Consider the following 23,361-nt stretch of genomic DNA (forward strand, 5'->3'; position numbering starts at 1 on the left):
CTGCTTTTAGATTGGCAAAAGAGTAAGTAGTACACTGGTTAATGTTAAGACCTATAGCAAATGACAGTAACGGTAAGACATGGTTTGCAATGTAGCCTTTTGTGGTGGAGAGCTTGTTTAATAACTAGGATGAGGATAAAGAGGAAATGGGTAGAGATTGTACTAGTGGTAGGCGTTGAAGTGTGATGGTACTGCATGTTCTTTTGAGTAGATAGCTGCTGTAGCACATTTAATTGGTTACCATGGTTTCCCTTCCTGCAAATTCTATTGTTGTGATACTGAGAATGAATTGAAATAAGGTTCTGTAGCATGATTTTTTAGAAAAAAAAGGTAATAATGTGAGCCATGATTATGAGTCATGTTTTCTTTATGTTTGGGGTTTTGGACACATTGAAGATTATGTAGCACCAGGAAAGAATTCTTCAGGTGAAATAAATGTCAAAAATTAGTAATCTTTATTTTAGTCAACAAATTACATGTATTGTGCAAATTCATACATATATTCTCTATCCCTAAATTATGAAATTTTGTTAAGAAACTAGCCACTGGCATTTTAAAAGAAGACCTAATTGTTAGGCTATAAGAGCATAATGCTGCAAATGAACCTTTTAAATTTCAGAGGACGACTGCTTTGGTAGCTGGATGCTGTTTATTTTCAGTGGGCTCTTTTGGGACACACGTGTAGTGCTGTTCCAGAACATGTGTTGGTTGCTGTGGGATCACTTACATGTGTAGAATTCAACATCTGCAAAAGGCTTCTTGAATTCAGAGATTAAAACCGTTGATCTGCATTCTGCTGAAAAGCCTCATTGTACATACTGGGACAAGGGAGAGCAATTGGAGAAAGAAGAATTGTTTGAAACTACTTTCTACATGATAATAGCTGAATTATGTTTTTTGAATTACGAATGCATCAAAATCTGATCATAGTTTATCCTACATCTATAGCTGATCTATAAGTAGTCAGAAGGAGCCCAGCAAAGCAGTAGCTAACTGCATCTCTTCACTTTACCATGGTAACAGTATCCTGACATCGTGCTAGTTGGTAGGAAAAAATTATAAAGACCGTTTTAAAGACTAAACTTTGCATATCTTTCTGTGTATTTTTTTTACCTGATTTGCAAATGCAGTGATTGGCAGTAGCAAAGGCTGAATTCAGTTTCTAGAAACCTTTCTAAAATATTCATACAATATTCCTTGTTTGCTAAATGAAGAAAACCAGAGGAAAAGGTGGTGATAAATTCTGCAGCTTGCTTTTCTGCTCTCAAGTAAAACAATTGGCCCTCTATTTAAATGATCTTCCATGTAAAAAGTTTCTTTCCCTGCATAAAATTTCACACTAAATAATTTACTCTCTTAGTTTGTCAATAACATGAAAGGTTCAGCTACCAGTGAACAGCTTAAGTATCCAGCTTGTCACCTGCATTTTGTGAGTGCACCTGGGCACTACTGAGATGGTTTCACTTAAGTATTTAGTATAATAATAAATAGCTACTAACCTTAATGAGTAATTAACTGGCTACCTAGGTCCTCCCACAGACTAGAATGCTTTTTTCCTTATGGTTCACGTCTTCTTGCTGTGTTCCTGTTCTCCTTCCCTCCTCTTCCCATCTGTTGTTGTTGTCAGCTCTGTTTTCTTTTGGCTAGTGTCTAATTTATCTTTGGCAATTCAGCTTGCTGCAGTCTTTCTCCTGCTCGTGTTAAGTTCAGCACTTCTCAGAGGAATATTCTCTGCTTCAACGTGTTGTGAACTTTTTTGGGAGAACTTGTCCAAGAGATGCCTGTGCTCAGTGTACACAGCTCATGCTCATTTTATGCCATGTCCTTCACCCTGGCTGTAGTTCCTGCTGTGCCACAAAGGTCTGCTGTGATCTGGTGAACAGCAGAGGCACTGCACTTGTGGTGAGGTACCATGGTGGAGCTCAGAAGGTCTGGGCTCACTTCTTGGTTTCATATATGATTTGGCTTTAGGCCATTAAGTTCTGAAGGCCTCATTTCTCAGTTAGAGAAGATGTTTTCTCTTCTCTATTGTCTCACATTGCTTGTTCAGTACAAAAGTCTAGGATATCTTAAAAATGGCCCAAACAGACTGAAAGTTGCATCCCATCTCTCAGACTACCCCTTGTCACAGCTCCTGAGCAGGAATGTGTTGGACTTTGCTGTTTTTATGGTGCATAATGTCTGCCTGGTTGAAAGCTTCTAAGCAGTGTCGGAGTTGAAATAATAATTGAAAAAATCAAATTGTAATGCAATCAGTTGATAATTAAATTGTATATGCAAGTACGTAGTGCTTTCCTCTCCTGTCAAAAGCATACATATCTTTTCTGTCTTCTGCAAGTTCTATTGGAATCCCTCTTTTTCTCTACTGCTTTTAGAAAATGCTAGTTAGAAATCTATCTTCAAGTTAGTCCTTTTGATTGGCCTCTTCTTTTGTAATTTTTGAAATACATATTTAGGAATTTTTTTATTTGGAGAAACACCTTTATTCCTGTACTTCATCAGCTGTAGATACTGTGGATGCTTTATAGACATGTTTCCAAGATAACACACAGTAGCCTTACATTGTTGTTTAATGTCATTATTGTTTTCATCAAAATATTTATTAATTATTCAAACACCAAAACAACTGACAGCAGTAAGTGTTATCTGGCCCAGTTTTCCTTTTCCTTCTCCCTCCTTTATACTTGGTGAAGCTCAGCTGAGTTGAGTATGGTTCCTCCTGATTTGATAGGTGCTAGAAAGAGAATCAAGCTAATTTTTTTTTATTTTGTATCTTGAGATGAGTAGACAAACTCTTAACAGTCTCAGTAATAAATTGACATCTGCCCCATTTATTGCTGCACTTGCATGAAAGAAGAAATTTTATTCTAGAAAAACAGAATATAATAGTAAAAAAGCTATTAATCTTCGTTGATGACCTGTTAGTAGCCCCAAGAATTCTAATAATGCATGTTATGTATGCAGGAACCATTTCATTTTGTGTTATTATGCTTATTTATTGTTAAGGAATGTAGCTTTGAGGAAGAACCATTTAGAGAGCAGGATGAGTATATTAGTGAATCTCTCACTGTTTGCAAAAAAGTGATGAGTGAGTACTGGAAGATTAGAGGTAGAATATGTTGAGAAAACAAGTTAAGTGAATAGCAAATTCTGTAATACCTTTAAGTAAGTTAAGTAAACCTGCATTGTAAGATTTGCATTAGCAGTGGCTTAAGGCAAATCAGATTTGACAAAATCTCTCTGGAACAGAAATCCTACTGTAGATTTTTTTAGTCTAAGTAAATTTGGGTTTTCTTGAGACCTTGAACAACAACCTGCCGTATACATTTAAAAAAACCCCAAACAAACAGGAACAACTAAAACAATGTTGTTCCACTCTGCTCTCCAAGAACCCTTTCTGGACTTGCAAAGCTATTTTACAATGAGAACATTTCTTTGGTTTTTCACTTGATGTCTTCCACTCAGGTTTCCTTGATACACTGAATTAAAATATCTATATTGTTTTAGTAGGATAAATTAAGAGCAAGTTACTTTCAGTGTGAGAAAATCCCTAGAAGCAAAAGAGAAATAGGGCAGCCATGAGTAACTTTTAAACTGAAAGAGGGTTGATTTAGAGTAGATAAAAAAGAAAATTTTTTGTGGTGAGGGTGGTGAAACACTGGAACAGGCTGCCCAGAGAAGTAGTAGATGTTCCATCCCTGGAAAAATTCACTGGATGAGGCTCTGAGCATCCTGGTCTAGGTTGAGATGTCCCTGCTTATTGCAGGGGGATTGGACTAGACAACCTTTAAAGGTGGCCTTTCAACCCAGACCATTCTTTGTCTCTATGAACTTTAGCCCTTGTAGGAAAAGCTCCTCTAAGTGAAACAAAAACGAACATGACTGAACATTATGCTGTGGCAGTTTTCTCTCCATAATACACAACTGCAGTGGAATTCCTGCTACATTTCTGATGTTGTTCTACTTCAAAAATATACCAGAAAAACAATATCATATATGACCTAAAATTAAAATGTTATATGTAGAGTAAAATTTACATACACATTTTAAAGTTTGCTGAGTAGACACTGGTAGGGTTGATACCTTAATTCAGATGAATTGAAACACAGTTCTATTTTAAAGTAATATGAAAGCTTTTTGTAGCATGAAGTCACATGGTAAAATTAACTCTTGAAGAACATTTCTTTAAAAATTTTGGTAAACATAATTATTTACTTAGTAGGAAACTATGAAAGTTAGTAACATTCCCGCTAGTAACATGTCCTGATGATCTTTATCCAGGCAAGCTGGCATAGGTCTCCAAATATTGCCTTCATGTAAAGAGAAGATACCAGGCTTTTAATACGTTCCCATGTGCATGTAGAATTCAAAGGTGTCTTAACCACTAACCACAGTGAGTCTATTTCCAGGAAGCATGGAACTTTCATCAGGTAGAAAAGGAAGGAAAACAATGCCCAAAACATTGGTATTGATTCTGGTTCAATCATCAAATCAATCCCAGCAATTTATATCAAGTTTAAAATTGAATAAGCCATGCAAGCACAGTACTAAGAAGAGGTAATGCATCTGTTCAAACCAAACAGATTATTTTCAAAGTCTTACCACTGATCAAGAACAGTAACATTTACCTTAAGTATTAAGTGATCTTAGTGCATATTAATAACATACATAGTCCTTGATCAGCTGATACTTTTTCAAAATTTTAAGATAGTGAAAATCAGCTGTTAATAGTAAAATAATACATTGAGGCGAAAGAATTATTTTCTTATTTTGTTAGATTTATTTGTGAAAATCTCCATTACAGGTACCAAGGGCCGATAACACTTTTTCTTCATTGTTTTCAGCAACTGTTGCCTACTGCTGATGCCCTAGAGCAGTTGGTTTGTCCCTGACGGTGCTTATGATCCACAGGGAAGTGCCATTGCTCTGGTCCTCACTGCCTGCTGTTGGCAGCACACTATTTACGCAGTATTGTTTTCCCTCTTGGACAAGGAAGTTTGGGCAGTGATGCAGGTAAATAGTCTTCAGCCTCAGTAGAGAGAGTCTGCTGGGAAGCTGTTATCAGGGATAATATACAAGCTCTGAACTTTTTTATAGGATCCAGGTCAGAAAGAGGGAGTCAAAGGTTGTGTCTGCATTGGCAGGGGATAGACATGTTGCAGTACCAGCTCTAGAATTTGTTTTCTTTTTTCAAGGATGCCATACTTTTTTCCATGCTGAAGTATCATGCATTCAGCCAGTGCATGGGTCTTACCAGGTTTTAGGGATAAGTTTATACTAAATTAATATTCATCAAGCAACAGTCAGCTAGCCAGTACTGCCCCTCCAAATGGCTCTGGAAAACTATCCATAGTGACTGTACTGACTGTACTCTGCCACCCTTCCCAGCCATATCAGCGAGGATTTTTTGTCTCCATTTGCATTAACCCCTAATGCATTTGATTTCATTTATACACACTGTGTTCCTGTAAAATACTGCTCAGGTTTTGAAAACGATGTTATTTGTCAGGCAGGTATTCTGGGAAGTTGGCAAGTTCCAGAGTTCCCTGGCCATCGTCAGAAATGTTGTTGCCAATGAAAGTTAAAAAAAAAAAAAAAATAGCTGCTCTCAGGAGCTGGAGACCTTCAGGGATAACTGTGTAGAAGAGGTTTTGGCTGCATGCAAGGCTTGTGCTTCTTTGACAAGGAAATGGGCCAAAAGAGGATCTGTGGAATAATTTGTTTTCACTCCCAAGAACACAGCTTGATTAAGAGACATTCGTGAGTGCAAGATTGCTTATATTGCTGTGGCTTTTTATGGAGTGTCAAGACTCTAGTCATAACTGTTGGTTGAGAGTTTTCAGAAGATAGAACTGAAATTCTGGCACCTAATTTTAAGCAAGACTTCTGCCTTCTGGCTGCAAAGCACATTAAGACTCTTTCTCCAAGGGAAGATTAAGTCCAAGTGACCCTTAGGCTCAGACTTAAGTTTTCCCTGTTCAGTGAATGAAGTTGCTTGAAGCTAAGGAGGACACGAGTAGTCCTCAGGGGCATTAAATTTGTCATTTGGTTGCAGCTACACATTCTAAACAATGCCTTTGTCTAGAAACTCTTCTCATCGTAAAATAGCCTGTAAAAGTGGTGAAAAGCTGCTGTACAATTCTGTATATGGACTATAAAATCCACTTTCTCAGATGGTAAGAGAGTGTGTCTGGGCTCTCAATCCATCACTTCTTCCTTTGTTTTATCACTGACTGCTGCATGCAGGTAGGTGGCTGATTCTGAAGCCTGTCTCTCTCATGGTATGATACCGAATTCAACCCCTCAGTCCTTTATTATCCTTTATTAGCACACATATGCTCTACTGTTTAATACATTTTCCCACATTATCTACTCTGCCCCACTGGCAACCAAAGGAACTGGACAAAGTGATTGCTTTTCAGACAACTTGGAATAAAAAAAGTCTTTTATCTGTAGTCCTGCTGCTTGCAAACAAATGCACAGTGGACACAATGAGACTGTTTGACATGTCAGAGGTCTAATTATTTTTCTTGGAAAAACATCTGATGTTCCCCTGTTTAAACCAAAAGAGAACATAGTTTATCTGTGTCCCACTTTCTACTTATTAAACAAAAAGCAGCTGGTACTAGTACTTGCCTTTAGGAGGAGAGCATCAGGAAGTTGAAATAGCAAATCTTGGCTCTACTTAGTTGCCACGGTGATGTATAATTAACCAGGCTGCAGGAATGTTACAGAAAGTAAACATAAGGAAATAGTCTTGCTAATGGAAAAATTTAAACCACAGTTTAAAGTAAGACTGAAGGGACTGATGATTAAATCTTTGTTTAATCTTTAGTATCTTTATCAATAATTTTTAATTGAAAATCTGTGTTTCTTTTTATATTGTAATTTGATAAAAATAGTGTCATCGTGTGGTCAGGAAAAAATTTAAATGAGTTTGAAAGAAATAAAACAGGATTCTGAGACACATTGTTGATGGTACAGTCTTTGTAAAAGATTGGTGTTTCATTGCTCTGTGGGAATTTTGGGGGTTTATCTCCTTGTTACTGGTAGGATTCTATTTGAAAACCAGTACATTTCTCCACAAAATATCCAATTAGAAAGGAATAGAGAAAAAAATTTGATTTGGAACAAATGGGAATTTAGATGAAGGCAAACCATTCATCTCTTGGAAACTCTGTTCCTTGTAGTATTTCTCAAAGACACACTTCACGTGCATCAGTCTCAACAGATGAGTACAGCATAGAGGCTGCTCAGTAAAACATACCTGCGATAGGAGGATACACTTTCTGACCCTGATGGAAAGACAGCTGATCTTTTAAGAAGTTCTGTTTGCTTTCTGCATTTGGTCATCTTGTTCTTCAGACCTGGTTTTCGACTTTGAGGGACGTTGCTAAAATCAAGACATTACGTGTACTTAGTAATAGGCCTTACCATGCTTTTCTGTGCCTTATCCTCTCTTGATAAAATTAGTGTAATACTTTTTCTTCTAGAAAGCTAAGAGCAGTAAGTGTTCTCCAGCCTGCTTGAAACTGCTTTAAGTAGTCAAAGCAGATATCACTGATTAGAGTAGCAGTTTACCTGCCTCTCTTAATATAAGTAATTCTAATGTATATTGTCATTTAAGGCCCATTATTCTTCACCTTCAAACTTATTTGGTTCTCCCAATGAAGTGAGAACCATCAAGGTGCTTGTATGTGCTCAATGTGCATTATTCCCACTGACTTGAAGAGATGACAGTGAAGGTTGCTCACTTTGGCACTGCAGAGTGCTGAGCGCTCTTGGCTCATGTTGACTTCTCTGACAGTCAAGGGTGTACAAGGAGGATGTCTCATGGTCAAAGCTTGTTTGCCATACACTGTGTTGAATATAAAGGTGCCCTGAAGAGTAAGTCTGAATACATCCACCCCTTCTGCTATGACTTAGGACATTATCTTTCTACCTTCTGAATGACTTGTATTCACTCAGATCTGCATCTTGTGATGAAATTAGTGTTGGGTAAAAATGTATTTCTTTCTGTCATTTTGTAATTTCTCATGTTTGATTCAATGAACCTTTAGTTTGTGTGGCATAAAAATGTGCATGGAAGTACCAGTTAATTTGCAGGAAAATGCCCATATAGTTCCTACACACTGTGTCCTCTTTCCTTACTGAGCAGGATGCAGATTCTTGAGGGCCCCTCACATTTGAGTGTTATGTAGAAATAGGAGCTTCTGAAGTTGCTGTCACTGTGAGACTATTGATAGGGTGATGGGAAGGCTTTGCATTTTGATGTAGAACAGAGAAAATAATACAGACTCCAGAACCATGTATTTTTGCCTGTATTTGTAAGAAGAATGCAATATTTCACCTGAAGCAAGGTCTGTAATTATGCTTCCCCCTGTTTGGTGAGGCCCTGCTGAGATGAGGAGCCACTTCAGCAAAGTATCATTATTTACTGTGTTCCTTAACATCTCCAATGAAGCATTTGCTTGTAAAGTGAAACCAATCCATCCTTTCAAATTTAGTTCTTAATACTTATTTGGCAGATCTGACCTCATAAGGGGGCCCAGTACCCTTGCTGCTGTCTGACCAAGGAACAACACTGGAGTGAGCTGTGAAAGCAGCTTCTTGCCTCCATCTTCTCTGCAGGAAATGTTGCCAAGTGCAAACACTGCTGTATTTTCACATGTTTAGACTGCTTTGAGGCACAAAATGGTTGCAGATTCTAAGTACGGTTTTTTAAAATATGCTACTGTTCAGGTAAATTCAGCATTCCTATGGTTGCTGAGAGCCTGTATCAAAATGCTGTTCTGTCCTGATGCAAAATGGCTGGTGTTGGATCGCTTTCGTGTTATATATCCTGTATGTTACAAAGATTTGCTTGAAGCTTGGGACTTAACAAGCATAACACAGAAGGACTTTTGTACAAAGCTTGAAGAGTTAGTCCTGGGCCTTTGGCCAGGAATAAAGAATGCTTGCCCTTGTGCCATTTTGTCCTGTGCTGCTCCAGTTCTGGCAGCAGTTCTGCTTCAGTGTAATTGTTGGCACTGGAGCTCAGCTGAACCTTGAATGGCCTCTTCCTGCAAGCAAGCAGGGGAGCAGAGGTCCGAGACAGCATCAAAACTCCGTATTGATCGGCTGTAATAGAGGACTCTATTATGAGAACTCTTCATATCAGAGCCAAGCAAATTGACTATAGTGATATAGTAGTGAAGTACTAAAAAAAGCCATAAAGAGTGTGAATTAATTTTTCAGTTTTTCCATAGATAATGGAAAGGCTAAAAGAATATAAGAGCAAACAGCTCCTTCTCGGACACTAACTGTTTTGGCTATCTATCTGCAGTTGTTGTTGATCTCTTCTTCCTATCTGTGCTAAGTAGTGGTTCCCCAGCTCAGCTGGACCAGACACAGAGCATAGGCACAGCTTTAAGTGATAAAGTGTTTCTGATTGTTTGCAAAGGCTTGCTTACTCTTATTTATTCTGCTTACTGTTCTTTAAAAAAAAAAACTTTCCCGTTTCATTGAGGCAGATTTGGAAGTCAAACCAGAAACTTCAGACTCTACTACGATGGAAAACACTTTGTTGGGGAGAAACGTTTTGAGTCCATCCATGACCTGGTGACAGATGGATTGATTACTCTTTATATTGAAACGAAGGCAGCTGAATACATTTCCAAGATGACAATTAATCCAATTTATGAACACATAGGATATACAACTTTAAACAGAGAGCCAGCACACAAAAAGCATATGCCAACCCTGAGAGATGAACATGATGGCAAAGAGTCTACAGGAGAGGATGAGGTAGCAGAAAAGAGGGTAAGCAATTGTTAACCCACACTTTTTTTTCTGTTAGACTTTTTATTTTGTACTTTTAACCTTTCCCCTCTACTATAAAATATTAAAGGTCTCTGCAGCTATTTAGTCTACTTATTTATTTCCAGTGTTACATTAACAATATTTAAACTGGTTATAGAGTTTTGTAATGGTAAATTTTGCACATTGCAAATTTTCATGATTTGGAGGTTAGTTATTTGTCATTGTGATTCTTCAGCTGTTTCTACAGTATAGATGTTACCATTAAGCCACTCCTTTATTTCAAATGGGCAAAGAATATTTAATCTTAAAATTGTTTACAGTATATAAGACAATTGTATTTTATTTCTTAATATATTCAACTTTCCCTAAACAAATTCATTCCATAATCTATTCAGCAGTCTGCATATAATGACAGTAAAGTTGTCCACGTTATAAATAAGACTGTTCATTAAGTTGATAAAATGTTAAAACATTTCACTTGGCTAAGTTCAGCCTGTCAGAAGCTGACAGAGCTATTTTTGGCCTCAGCCAGACTTACAAAGAAGGATTGCTCTCTTCAGAGAGTTGTAGTATCAGCTGAGAAGTAATTGCATCCTGGATTATAAAAGAAAAACAAAGAAGAAAGAAATCTTAGAACCAGTGAACATAAAAATATTAAAGGAGGCTGGGAATGTACTGGGCAGACAAAGCAGCTGCCTGAAATTTCATTTGTGTTTCAGAGACTAAACATAAAAGGAAAGCATAATGTAAATTCTGTTGTGTTAAATGAAATACTTTGTTTATTGAAAATCTGACAAATGAAAGTCTTCTTAAAAGTCATTTTTACATACATGTAGGTGTTAATGCATGTATAATAGTCTGATATGTTTCCCTATTTCACAAACTTCAGAATTATATCCATTAGGACTATCTAATATGCTTATAGCGCGTAGAAGAACTGCTCACCTTAGTTGGGATCTTTTGTCTCTCCAATCAGAAATACGTGATTTTCATTTTTGTGGATGTGGAGGAAAGGTCTGACTGACGATTTCCAACATACATGACTATTGTAGTGAAACTAAGCTCCATACAGAGTCCACAGAGAGAGAGGCTCATAGGAGGTCCTGCAAATCCTCCTTCAGCAGAATCTGTCATTCTGCACTGAATTTGTTGAGAGATGAAGCACCCAACTTAGCTTAAAGTATGAATCTTCACTGTTATCAGATCATTTTGACAAAAGAAATACTGCTGGGATATTGAAGCTGGCTGACCATGTTTAATATCCAATTTCTTGCCTGTTAGGTACCAGTAGTAGAGGGGTGAGTTATCACTTACAGTTCCTGACAGCCGCTACTTCCAGCGTGCTGTTCAAAAGGTGGTTTTTTGCATAGTATCATAGACAGTTTATTATAATGCTAAGCCTGGGTAAAAATCTCTAAGTCTACTGAAAGTCACCACTTTGAGTTTCTTTGGCAGAATTAACTTTTCCTGCATTTAGAAACTTTCAAGTGACAGCAGAACTCTGTTCTGTTACATTTTTTAGATTGATGAAAAATTGTTCATAGTAGAGGGATTTCAGTGATTAGTATTGAAGAATGCTGTTTTTTCCGTGTATTACATTGTGTTATGTCACTCACCTTCAACAAGGTATACATACTGTTTTGACACATTTTTCATTAAATAGCTCAAGGACTATTGAATATTTCTCGAAGATTGAAATTTTATGTGGAAAACCCTTAGACAGGTTAGTCATGTAATCTCAGCATCCCACCCTCTTCATCTGGAGCTTATGAGCGACTAGAGGGACTTCAGCCACAAAACGGTTCAACAGTAGTGGTGTTTTCAGCCCTGAAGCCCAGGTTTTAATACTCTTCTTTCTTTTGTCTTGTAACTGCATTGATGTGAACATACTGAGGCACACAGACATTGCAGGATAATTAAATGTGGGGATTTCAATTTACTTTTTGAGTCATTATCCAGTTGGGATTGCTATCTGTGGCTGCATGGGGACAATACAGTGTGATCTTTCTCACCATAGAGTGGTGTAGAGGTGACATCTTGGCTGTCTTTGCACCTCTCAGAATTTTGGTGGGAAGATGGCACAGATTTTCCTGCATGTCACTTCACCCAGCAAATCTCCAAGGAGAGTAAGGTATTCAGCCCCATGACCAACATCTGATCTCACTAGCAACCTCAGCATTTGGAACAAGCAGCCATTTATAAATAGGTCAAGTAGTTTTTTTTTCTTTTTGGGGGCAGGGGTGGCAGATTGATTCCTGTTGTCCAATGTAAAGAGAGTATCATTGAATTGCAATGAACCAAAGAAAATTGTTCAGAGTTCAACATGAAAAAAACATTGTCTTATGATCCAAGCAGCAAGATCTGTATGCCCATTAGCCCCATGGTGAGGATGAAAATTTCCTTGGTGTGTACAGCATTTGGCAATTAATGCATCTTTATCAGTTTTATAATGTAGTCACACAGCTTCTCCCTGCACAGTGTGCTTCCTCCTCTGTAAAGGCAGAAAGAAGTCCAGGTCTTTAACGTGATCCTGAGCCAAAATACATACCCAGATTTGTAGACTCTGAGGCTGTTCAGATACAAATCTAAATTTTGTGCCTGTGACTGTTGCCCAGTCATGTGTGGGTGGTGTATGGAATATAAGCCCTTCAGAACAAGGAAAGAAGAGACACAAAGACACAGAGCCTGTGGAACAGCTGGTGGGAATGGAGTTTCACTTTCTGCCATGGAAACTGCCATGGCAGCTAGAGAATACACCCTAAGCTTAAGAATGAAATATTAAAGGGCACTCACCCAGTCTCCAGTTTGGCGTGGGGCAGTAGCAGGAAACGCTGCATTTTGTGTTAGATGCCTCCCATCAGGCACTTGTAATACTTTATTTGTTCCTTGCTCTTTTCTGCAATTAACATATGGTGGAAGAATTGAGTATATGTTGGGTGACACTTTTCATATGCAATATATTAAAAATGAGCCCTAGTAAAGGGGAAAGATTTAAAGACTATAAGAGATGAAAAGTCAAAAATTATGCAATCATTAGACAAGGATTGTAAGACACAAATTGCAATACTCCTGAGCTGTGCAAGAGACCGTATTGTGGCGTGATTTAAGATGCAGTTTTTAATGGGAAAAGCATGAGAATATAATCCCCTGCACAGCGTGTGCTTCAATGATTATGAGAAAGAATATGACTGCATACCACGTACAAGTATATATTAAAAGTCAAAATTCTTGACTAATGGCTTAATGCTTTTTTGTAACTTATGAAGGAATTACTAAATAGTCAGAGATAATGGGAGGAGGAGAGACTGAAAACAGGAGAGTGCTTGTCCTGCTTGAATGTCCCAAATAGACGTTTTAGCTGCTGCGCTGAAAAAGTGATGCTGCTTCCCAAAACAGTCTGCAAATTGTTCGGCACTCAATTGTGGGGCCATCACAGTCTGTGTGTTAAGAGAGGGCTAAGAATGATTTAAAAGAGGGCTTCCCATGTGGATTCAATCTGTTTGACCTAGTGTGAAAGTGGAAATAATACCCAGTATCATAAGATTTAGTTTTCCTCCTGTGCCTTGAACACTGATGGGTCTCTGAGCATTCTCTACTCTGAAAGGCAATTATGGCCTTAGAGCAGATGACTTGATTCAGTTAAACACCTTATAAAAGTGGTAGCTCTCAGAAATTAGTAAATACCTAGAAACATATCAAAGTCCTTCTTTAAAGCCCTGCAAAACATTTTTTTTTATTCTGACATGTTTTTGATTTCTTTATATGTATAATATGTGTAAGAAGTTGTATGAGTGATTGATTCAAGATTTAGTATTTGTTATGAGAAAATGAAATAATTAGTTACGAGTTACCCTGTCTTTCAAAATTAGATGCTGGGGTTAATGTTAGGATAGCAACTGAACCACATTTATTCATGTTTACTTTGGTGGTATGTGCTATTTCCTCAAGAAACTTTAGTGGCTGCAAATCAATTGAAGACCCCTTCTAGACTGTACTACATTCCATTCAATTCCTGTAGATGGAAAGAACTGAGAGAAGGTTTGTGGCAGGAGTCACTCAACAAAAGCAATCTTTTTTTCTGTTTTCAATTACCTTAGCCGGTGATACCATTTTTTCCTCCATAGTAAAGAAGGCTGATTTTCTGCAGCTCTGTGCAAGGAGATCTGGAAATGTAAATCTGTATCATTTTAGTAGGAAACATGCTTTTACACCTGCCTTTGAAGATAATCCAGATCACAAAGTTAAGTGTGATCTGTGTACATTTGTAATGAATCCATAATAGACTCCACACACAAAATCAAGGGTGATACTTATTGGTGTTTGCAGAGGGACCAGTCTTACTTTCCAACCTTAAACTGACACTGGTATTTTCATTAATGACACCACTACTTTTCTACTTTTGCTCTCAGTCAAATCTGCTAGTAAGATCTGCTTAAACCTTTCCTTCACCACAGCTTATTTTATCTTCAGTGACAGTACACGAGAAGCTGTAGCCGAGGAAGTTGCAGTAGCTGTCAGAGAAGCACAGGCACCCTTATCGAGGTCTGTGATGGAGGAAGACAGCTTTGAACGGCACTGTTGGGTGCCCAGTAATGCCAATTCTGGAACTGATAGGGGCTAAAGAGAAGATACGGTCTTAATAACTGGAAGGAAAGTGTGCTTTGAGAGGTGAAGCAATCTTCATGCTGGAAGTTGTTTGAAATACTTCCATTTACTTGAATTAACTTATAAGAAAAGAGGGTGTATCTAAACAAGCCATAGCTGTAACAAGGGTAATGATGAAGCAGTAATGTTTTTAAAAGTGCAACTAATGAATGTTTACCTTAAAGTGCATTTAAAGATGCAGGAGACTGAGCACTGAAGAATCCCATGGGTTAACTTGAAGAGATTGTCAACTCTTTTCTCACAAATGTTCCTTTCCAGTCCCTGCGCGGGTGTCCATGACAATCACTCTGTAACTTTAATGTAATTTATAAATAAAACATAACTCTGTGGAAGGCAGAAACTTCTATTTATTTCTTCTGGGTTTAGCCCATCTTTCAGCAGAGACTTCAAAGCACAGACAATTTTGTCATTACCGAGAAAGTTCTTAGCAGGATGAAAGACAAGCCTACTTTTTAGGTAGCTGCTCCAGCATATCAGCAACATCGTGCTCAGAAGAGATTGCCCCAGCCTCAGTCTTCCTCATCTTTCCTTTCTGTGCATTAGCAGTTATGCTGGTGGGGAACCAATGTCATGTATGATATTGTATATGGCAAGTACAGTTCAAGCTAAGATTGCAAATTGTTACAATGCCTTTTTAAAAATATATATGTTTTTAACTTAACCCTCTGTTTATTAATACCCAAGAGAGTTAAGTGCATATGTTACCCAGTGTACAGACATCAGCACAAAGAAAATCCTTTTCTCCAAACTGCAGAGTCCTTTTTCTACTTATAATCACCAAGAGTAACCCAAGCCCTTATTTGTGTTCATTATGGCAGTAAAATTGATTCACTAAAAAAGCTTGTATAAACTGATTTTGTTTTAAGATTCAGAGCTTCCAAATGAAGCGTGCGCTTTGCTAATTTAAACCCCAGGTCACACACAGAATATCTAGTTTATGCTTATCAGTATCTCATGCTTATAAAAGACAAATTAGGAAGCAAAACTTGTTTTTTAAGGGTCTCTGACTGGACCTCCAGTGCTGAACACTGTCCCATAGTTCTCCTGTTTCTCCCAGGCCAAATTCTTTCTTCTTCTGTTGATGCCAGCTCTGGTTCATGCTCAGCTGTGCTCTGTTAATTCCTGCAGGTTACAAATGGCCTCCTGGCTGATTCCACTGAGCCCTGCAGGACTTGCCTGCCTGCCTCTGTGTATGTGTCTGCACTTCCAGAGCACATTAATGTAATGGTCACACGATAATGTGGGGGATTAATGTGAAGTAAGAGCTGTGTGCTCGTGTTGGTAGCCCGATTGCATGTTGCTGATGTAGTATTACCAAGGGTCAGAACAAATAAGGCTCCACAGCCTGCAGACAGTGAGGAGTGCCTTGGGTCAGCCTGCATTTCAAGCAGAGACTGCACCTCCCATTGCTATGCTTCTCCTGTAGAGGTGTTCCCTGTATTCTGAAGGTAAACACAGTTGAGGATCAGTATCCTGCTTCAGCCTTTTGCCATGCATACAAGTCACCTCACTGCTTGCTGAGATGACCTTTCAAGTTACTTTCTGCTTTTTCAGCTAAGCGTGGCTCTTTTATGATCTGACATGTGAGATGTATACACAAAGATAGTCTTCAGAAAGTTTGGTGTCAAATTATACTGAGACAGGCAGGTGCCATGTGAAATCGAGTGGGGCTAGTCTTTTAGACTCACACATCAGACCCTCAGCAGAAGTGGGATGAGTAATTACCCTCAGCATATGCCCTGTGCCTGATTGAGCCTTTGTAAGATGAATAGTGTGCAGAACTGTTAAAAAGGCTGTAAAGAAGTACAGTTGCTGTGCAATTAATTCTAAAGAATAGTGCTTGTGTTGTTACTGATAAAATGAAACCATTAGTAGTGAATAAACTGTTACTCTTTTCCTGTGTTTCTTGTTTTTATGAGGTCAGTCAGTGTGAAGCCCTCACCTCGGTTCTTTTCAGGATTTCTAATGCTTGGTGGTTTGGATCTGGCTACATTTTTAATGCCCTTCAAAAAGTACTGTATAGCACTAGTCTCTCTCACATGTACTGGCAGAAATTTCCTTTCTTTGTAACTGGAATAGGCTAGTGCAAGAAGACACACAGGGAGTGAGGGAGGACTGTCCTCTTGAAGAGCCAAAGAGGATAGCTTTCTTCGGGCTTTCTCCAGGGTGAGAATGAGTTTTCCCATCCTAGTGCACTTTAGTAGTTGGGACATAGAAATACAGAGGTCCAGCTCAACCCTGGATGAGCAATGGAGAGCTGTCGTGACTTCAGTCCCAGCACACCATAGGAGTCTGCTGCTGACCTTCCCTAGGGCCTTACACTTGAGGCTTCCAAACAGGCCACCTAGATGTACACTGGGGAAGCCATAGAGACACATATAAGTAAATTACAATCTTCTCTCCCCCTTTTTTTTTAAAAACCCCTGTGGCTACTCTTGACTTTTTATGCCTTCTCACTCCATGTAGTGGCCACAGAAGGGAAAGGGTGGGTCTCTCTCAGAGCAGCCTCTAAAGCAGGTGTGTCATTCTGATTTATTGCTTGTGCAAAGGGCTTTCTGGATGGTGAGGGACTGCAGTGGGTTGCTAGCTGGCAGCTCCCTCGTTTGTTGTTCTCATTTCTTAGCTGTGTGAGTTTGGGGTCTTTTTTTTTTTAACTCCTCCTCCCATCTGGCAGCTCCTAATTATTTTCTATTACTAATCACTTCTACAGGAAACAGACTGGACTGTTGAATTAAGAGCCCTATAAAGGGATAATTTTGTTATTTACAAGTTTCTTACCTCACTTAAACTTTATAATGTGACACTGTATAGCTGGTGATAATCACCTTGGGCTACTATTGTGTCCAATCTCATAAACTGGGCAGGGTCAGGTCTGGTCACTCGTAGAATGTGAGAGGCCCAAGGAGAAGCTGGGGTAGTGCAGTTGGTAGCACTTTTGGCTGTGAACTAATATCTGAAATATCTTGCATTTTATGCCTTCTGCAGCTCTGTGTAGCCAGTTCAAACCTGTGTTAGGAGTCTGACTACCAGGGATTTTCTCCAGTTACCTCTCTCTTTGTTCAGATAAACTCCTTTCTCTCCTTACTGTTTGCTCTGTGTATGTCTAGATGGGAGCAGGGAAGGCATTTTACATTGATCACTGTTTACATGCTTCTAACTGCAAATACATGTCTTTTGGCTTCTGTACAGAGATGGAAAGGATGTGGAGCTGTGGTGGTCTGATGCGTCACCCCCATCCAGTTAGAGAATGCCCTGATAGGCAGACACATCTGCTCCACTAATAATTGCCCATTCGTAAGTGGTTACCAAATGCTTAAGACCCATGGAGAGTGAAATGCTTGTTTTAGAGGTGATAGCAGAAAAAGAAGTAGTTAGGTGTTCGTAAAACAAGTATTAGACTGTGAAAGAAAAAACGTTTTTCCTGCGGTTAATGCCACAGAAGCTGATCTGTTCTGGTCCTTCTTTCTTTTTAATCTTTCACAAGAAAAAAGATATTTTCAGCTAAAACTTCTCATGCTTAATTTTAGTCTCTAGCTGAATGTTTTCTGACTTTGAACAAAGTAAGGAGAGCAGTTTTATTACTAAGCTCAACAAACTACTTGCTCCTATTATTTCAAACCTGTCACACTTGTCATCAGCAAAGACAGCAACTCTTGACAGTTTTGCAAAGTTTTCCTTTGATCATTAACTTTTAGAACATTAAACTTTTCCATATTTAACCTTTCTTCTGCATAGCATCAGCAGTTAGAAACACTGTTGCTTCTGGCATTTAGTGTTCCTACAGTCTTACTGTTTCAGTAAGGTAAGAATCACCCTGCTGGAAAATCTGGTTCTCAGTTCTTAGTTGTTGCTCTAATCATCATCGTGTTAGTATTGATATTCCTCAGTTTCAACTTCCATACAACTTCCAAGATAAGTACAGGATGACATGTTTCTAATAGTGAAGTTCATATCATAATGCACTTTGATTATATTGCTGTGTAGTGAGGATTATTATTGCATTTTCTTAGAGCTTAAGCAGTTAGAAATAAGTTGCCTAAGGAACCTTAGAGCTAGTATCAGAGAGTATAATGTCCTTTATTAAGCCTTAGTCATCTGTGTATGTGATTCAATAAATTTTTTCATGTTTTCCAACTTGTGAATTAGATAAATTATCTAATCTCATTTAGTAATCTTGCTTAAAGGCAAGCATCTTTTACCCTTCCTGAGAGGGGATTGGAGGAATTCTGTGGAAATATGAAAAGGCTCTGTTCCCAATTTCCATTTTGCATGTAATGGTGGAACATTTTAAAAGCTCTACGCTTTATATCATGTGTCAAATAGTTTATTGGTAGAAGATTTCTGATGATTTTACATTGCTGGAAAAGTCTTGAAGCCATTTCCCAAAGTTAATATGATAGTGAATTACATTTGCATTCAGGCGTTTCTGTGAATTGGATGATGATTAGAGTAGCAATATGTTTAATGCAAATGTACAAAAATTGCAGAAAATATCCTGTGTTCTTATGTTTCACAGAATTTCAAGTGCTCAGTCTCTTAAGTGACAGCTTCTCATTCCCTCCAGCTTCCATCCAAATCCTTGCTAGCGCTGGTCACAGCTGGTGCCTGGGAACTTCCAATAACCTCTGCCACAATGAAGTTCTCAAGGCAGACTCACTGGTCAGTAAGCTGATCTTGCTGAGAGCTTACTGGATGATTTTTATGGACCTTATGGATTAATTCTCTTGGGCTGTTTTTATTGTTGAAAATTCACACAACTTCAGTGCTAGAAATTTTACAAACAGTGTCATTTTCAAAGTGCCAGTTGATGGTGGCAGTACAAATGAAAAATTGCCCTGTAAGATAAGATAAAAAGCATGCTAAGAAAGAAGGAAGAAGTTGTGGTGGTTTAACATTTTGTTCATTTCCACTGAGTTTAAGTAATGCAAATATACCCTAAACAGTCTTTTAGCTTTGATGTGACATGTACTCAAAATAAAAGCCATTGGTCAAAGACCATACACATCTGAAATCCCAGGTGTAGATTGTGACCTGGGACTAGAGTATTTCAACTGAAAATAGTCATCTGCTAAATGTTATGTTGTAAGAAACCACTGACTTGCTGGGGGCAAAAAAATAAAAACCCCTAGAGTCTCTCCTGTGTAACAGAGGTTGTATGATCTGTCCATGTGCCAGTGCTTCTCCCTTGAAAGGTAAATATTCTGTATAGCCAAGATTTATGATGGGGAGTTGCATTGCCAGCCCCATTTTGAATCATTCAAAATCATTCCATTTTCAAATCAAGTGGTTATTTAAATTTGTTTCAAAGATGCTGTGTTTGACCATTTGAGATGATGATTTCTTGAGTGCCTGTCTCAAGAATTTTTAACAGTCATAGCTTTCTGTAGGGAAATGGGATGTTTACTGCCCTTTTATGAAAAATTTTCCTGACAGAAGCATTTTAAAATGTTAATTAGGAAATTTAGAGGGAATGAATGGGAAAGATGAACCATATGTGTAAAAGAAGAGAAAAGAAAATTGGAACACTGGTCAACAGAAGTGAAATGAGCCTTTTCTGAGAATGTGGTCAGGGATTAGAGGACTTTATGGGTGGAAATAAACTGATAATTCATTAATAACTTATAGTATGCCTTTGGGAGCAGACTAATTCCACTGCCTATTCCACTCTGGTTTTTCATTCATTGCAGGTTTCAAAGCAGTCTTGATTTAAATAGAGATTTATGCAAGGGAGTCCACAGGATACTCATTTGAAGGATGATCAGCCCATCTGATTCTCCAAGTGTGCCTAATTGCACTGTATAAAGTGAACAGACCCTGACCCACTGGTGCAGCTATGCCCATGGACACACATGGACCTTCAAAACTGGTAATCAGGGTCCATGAGGAGTGTTAGTGAACACTGGGGGTTACCCCATTGTTTAATTTTCTGCAGTGAGGTGGTCCATAAGCGGGTTTTCACCATTATAAATTTTGCAAGCACATTGCATATATCCATTTGACAACTCTAGTATTCCTTCAGGTTAAACATTGTTTTCACCTTGACTCAGTTCAAATCAAATGGTAATTCAGGAAGGATTAGGAGACTTTGCATTCTTACTCTTATTTATGCTAAATAAGTATGATTATGGAGTGAAAGTATGATTAAGAAAGAAACTGTGACAGCACATGTATCATAGCAACACAGCTTATTCAGGAAGAAGTGGATGGATTCAAAATAGAGGCTGTGCCAAAGGAGCAGGTGTAGTCTGAAATACAAAGAGTGTTTAGAAATTAATGAGCTGCAGTTTTCAATTATAACATACATTGAATTAATCTAAATTGAATTACCGTGTAGAACAAAAAAAGGCTAATATTAAATACATTAGACTGTCAGTCAAGAATAACGTGAAATGAGTATTATACATCAGATAAGAAAATATCGAGGAGACATAAAAAGAAATTTCCGTACCATTTGTCCATGTTATACCAGTAAAAACTCCATGTCATACCAGTAAAACTCCTATTCCACAAGGAAAAAATTTAAAAACACCTAGTAAATATAGAAAGAGAAAGACCTTGTGGATTACACGTTTTTCATTATCCCTAAGTGTATATACATTTTCAGTTACAAAAGATAACAGAGGTTGATTGTAAAAACTGCTTTTATCAATAAGATTGTTAAATGGATATTATAAAGGAAATGTAACTTTTATATTTCCTCATCAAAGGGTATGGCTAAACTTCTCTTTTATTTTTATTTTTCCTTTTATTTGAAGATATCCTTATAACAGTATGGGTCAGATGAGGAATAAAACCACCAGTCCCTTGTGGTTTCGAAAGATTAGTCTTAATAGCCTGTTTTCTCTTACGATACTTTAATTTAGTGTATCAGTAATAAAGAGCATTTGCCAAAAGAGGAGCATTCATACCACTGCTGATTTGCATTACATTTTAACTGCTATCATTCCTAAAGAGCAAATGGCATTTATAAATTACTTTTAAGGTCTTTTTGGAATATAGTCTGCCTTGACATGTCATGAGTCAAGAGGCTTTTGCTGGAGTGACCCTTCACTGCAATGAATGCCAGTCGTGCCTCAGACCCTGCAGACCAGCAGGGAAACATATCCCAGACAAAGGGATGGGAAGAAAATGCAACACTGGCAGCTGAACTAGGAAATGCTGACTCAACGAGAGCAAGATGGAGAAGCTGCTGAGGAACAGGCTCTGTGTGGCTGACGAGGTTGAGGGTTGCTCCCTTAAGACAGAGCTCCTTGTTTCATCAGCTCGCCTTCCTGAAGGCCTTGTAGCTGCAAGACAGATCTCTCTAGCTCCGATTTAGCGATGTGTCATGGTGTAATAATTAACTTAAACTGTGTGAGTAGTCCTCCAAGTCTCTCTGCTCCTGCCTTGCCCAGGGAGAGCAGTACCTGACCAAGGTGTATGCTTTAACTCACTATTTAGCATACCACCTCCACCCAGGCTCCTGGCAGGAGGGGAGGAAGATAGGATGAACCAAAACTATGAAGGATGGAGGGGTGGATGGGAAGGACAGAAAGCAAAATTGTAAAGGACAGTCTTTGTCTGGAGGATTTACTGGAGACAAATTCCAGTGTTTAATGATGCTTCTCTTCTTTTTCACAAATCATCTTGAGTGGTTTGCCTGGGGAACAGTGATGCTGCTAGCCCCCTGAGGCAGGGAGGTGGTACCTTCTTGTCCTCTACCAGTTCTTGGTCTCCTGTACTTTTCCAAGTTTGGTTGGGGTTGGCCCCCTTTTAAAGCAATTTGTTTTCAGGCAGAAGAGTGGGACTGTGATAAGGAGCTGCTACAAAGCAAAGAGACACTGAGGCTGATGCCTCAGCTTGAACTCATAGTCATGGGAACTGCTTTCTTCACCACAGTCAGAGTTAGGAGCTCAGTTCTTAGCTTTTATCATGGTGTTTGATTGGCAGCTCCTGCCTCAGTATCACACAGCTTGGTGGCAGCTCTCCTTTTGTCAAGCAGTCACATCCTGCCTGCCTCTTGCAAGCAGGCTGGTAGTCTCTGTAAGGAAAGGGCTGGAGCAGTGGGTTATTTTAACAGAGACAGCTGGGGCCATGGGGCCATCTTGCACTGGTGTGTGCAGGGAAGAGCCCTGTGGCTCCTGCTTGTCCCAGGATAAGGGCAGGACTACACTTTCTCATCCACAATGCAACTCTGTCAGGAGGCGTATCACTATGCTGCATAAAGGAAGTTGTAGCTATAGCTTATAAAACCAGTTAGCACCATTATTGATTGCAATGTCACACCCCTACCTGTGCATGTTCCCATGTGCCCACATACACCCCTGCAGTGGGATTTGTACCAATGGAGTGGGGAGGAAATCCCTGGAATTACCTGTACATGGCGGGCCAGTTGCTGACCTCCCTGAAAGCTAAGTCGCTTGATATTAACAAAGTCCTCCAGAACTAGACCAAAAGCAGAACTTCTTTTCCTGAAGGTACTGAGAAATTTTTATTTTATTTTTGCCATGTCTAGATCCATAGTTATACACCAAAATACATCTCCCACACCCCAAGGAAAAGAATGGGTTGTATTTCCCACTGAAAAGTGCCTTGCTTTTGTGCCACTATCCAAAAAAGTAAATGTTCATTAGTTTTATCTTGCCAGTTACTGAAAGAGAGGAATAGGCACATGGGTGGTTTTTGCTGGCACACAGTTTGGAATTGTCATTTCCAAAGGGCCATATCAGTAACTGCCAGGAGCAAATCTACAACCCGTCAGCCACTAGGAACAAAATAAATCCAGATCCCAATCAGCTGCAGTGACCAGGAGGTTACAGGAGTAAAGCTACAGAGAAACTTCTCTGTTGGCTTCCCTTAAGGTCTCTCTGCTTTTTCATGAGTATGCTCCACATGGTAAGCCCACCAGTGGGAACA

At 38.8% G+C, this 23,361-nt stretch overlaps 1 protein-coding gene and 1 long non-coding RNA gene across 3 annotated transcripts in view; one reads left to right on the forward strand and one right to left on the reverse strand.

Annotated features, from left to right (window-relative positions):
- The window catches only part of CHN1 (chimerin 1), a 103,380-nt gene that overhangs the window by 37,541 nt on the left and 42,478 nt on the right, over nucleotides 1-23,361 (forward strand). For both annotated transcript variants that reach the window (XM_048308826.1, XM_048308827.1), the window contains one exon: nucleotides 9,513-9,801. In XM_048308826.1, the coding sequence (XP_048164783.1) occupies nucleotides 9,513-9,801 (289 nt within the window). The remainder of the gene's footprint in view (nucleotides 1-9,512; nucleotides 9,802-23,361) is intronic.
- Nucleotides 6,637-10,857, reverse strand: LOC125328342. Its single transcript, XR_007204674.1, has 4 exons — nucleotides 10,747-10,857; nucleotides 10,340-10,395; nucleotides 7,268-7,393; nucleotides 6,637-6,717 (listed from the first exon to the last, which is right to left on the reverse strand). It is a non-coding gene; the product is annotated as an uncharacterized LOC125328342 (long non-coding RNA).

This window comes from Corvus hawaiiensis, chromosome 7, assembly GCF_020740725.1.
Source record: "Corvus hawaiiensis isolate bCorHaw1 chromosome 7, bCorHaw1.pri.cur, whole genome shotgun sequence".
Lineage (NCBI taxonomy): Eukaryota > Metazoa > Chordata > Aves > Passeriformes > Corvidae > Corvus > Corvus hawaiiensis.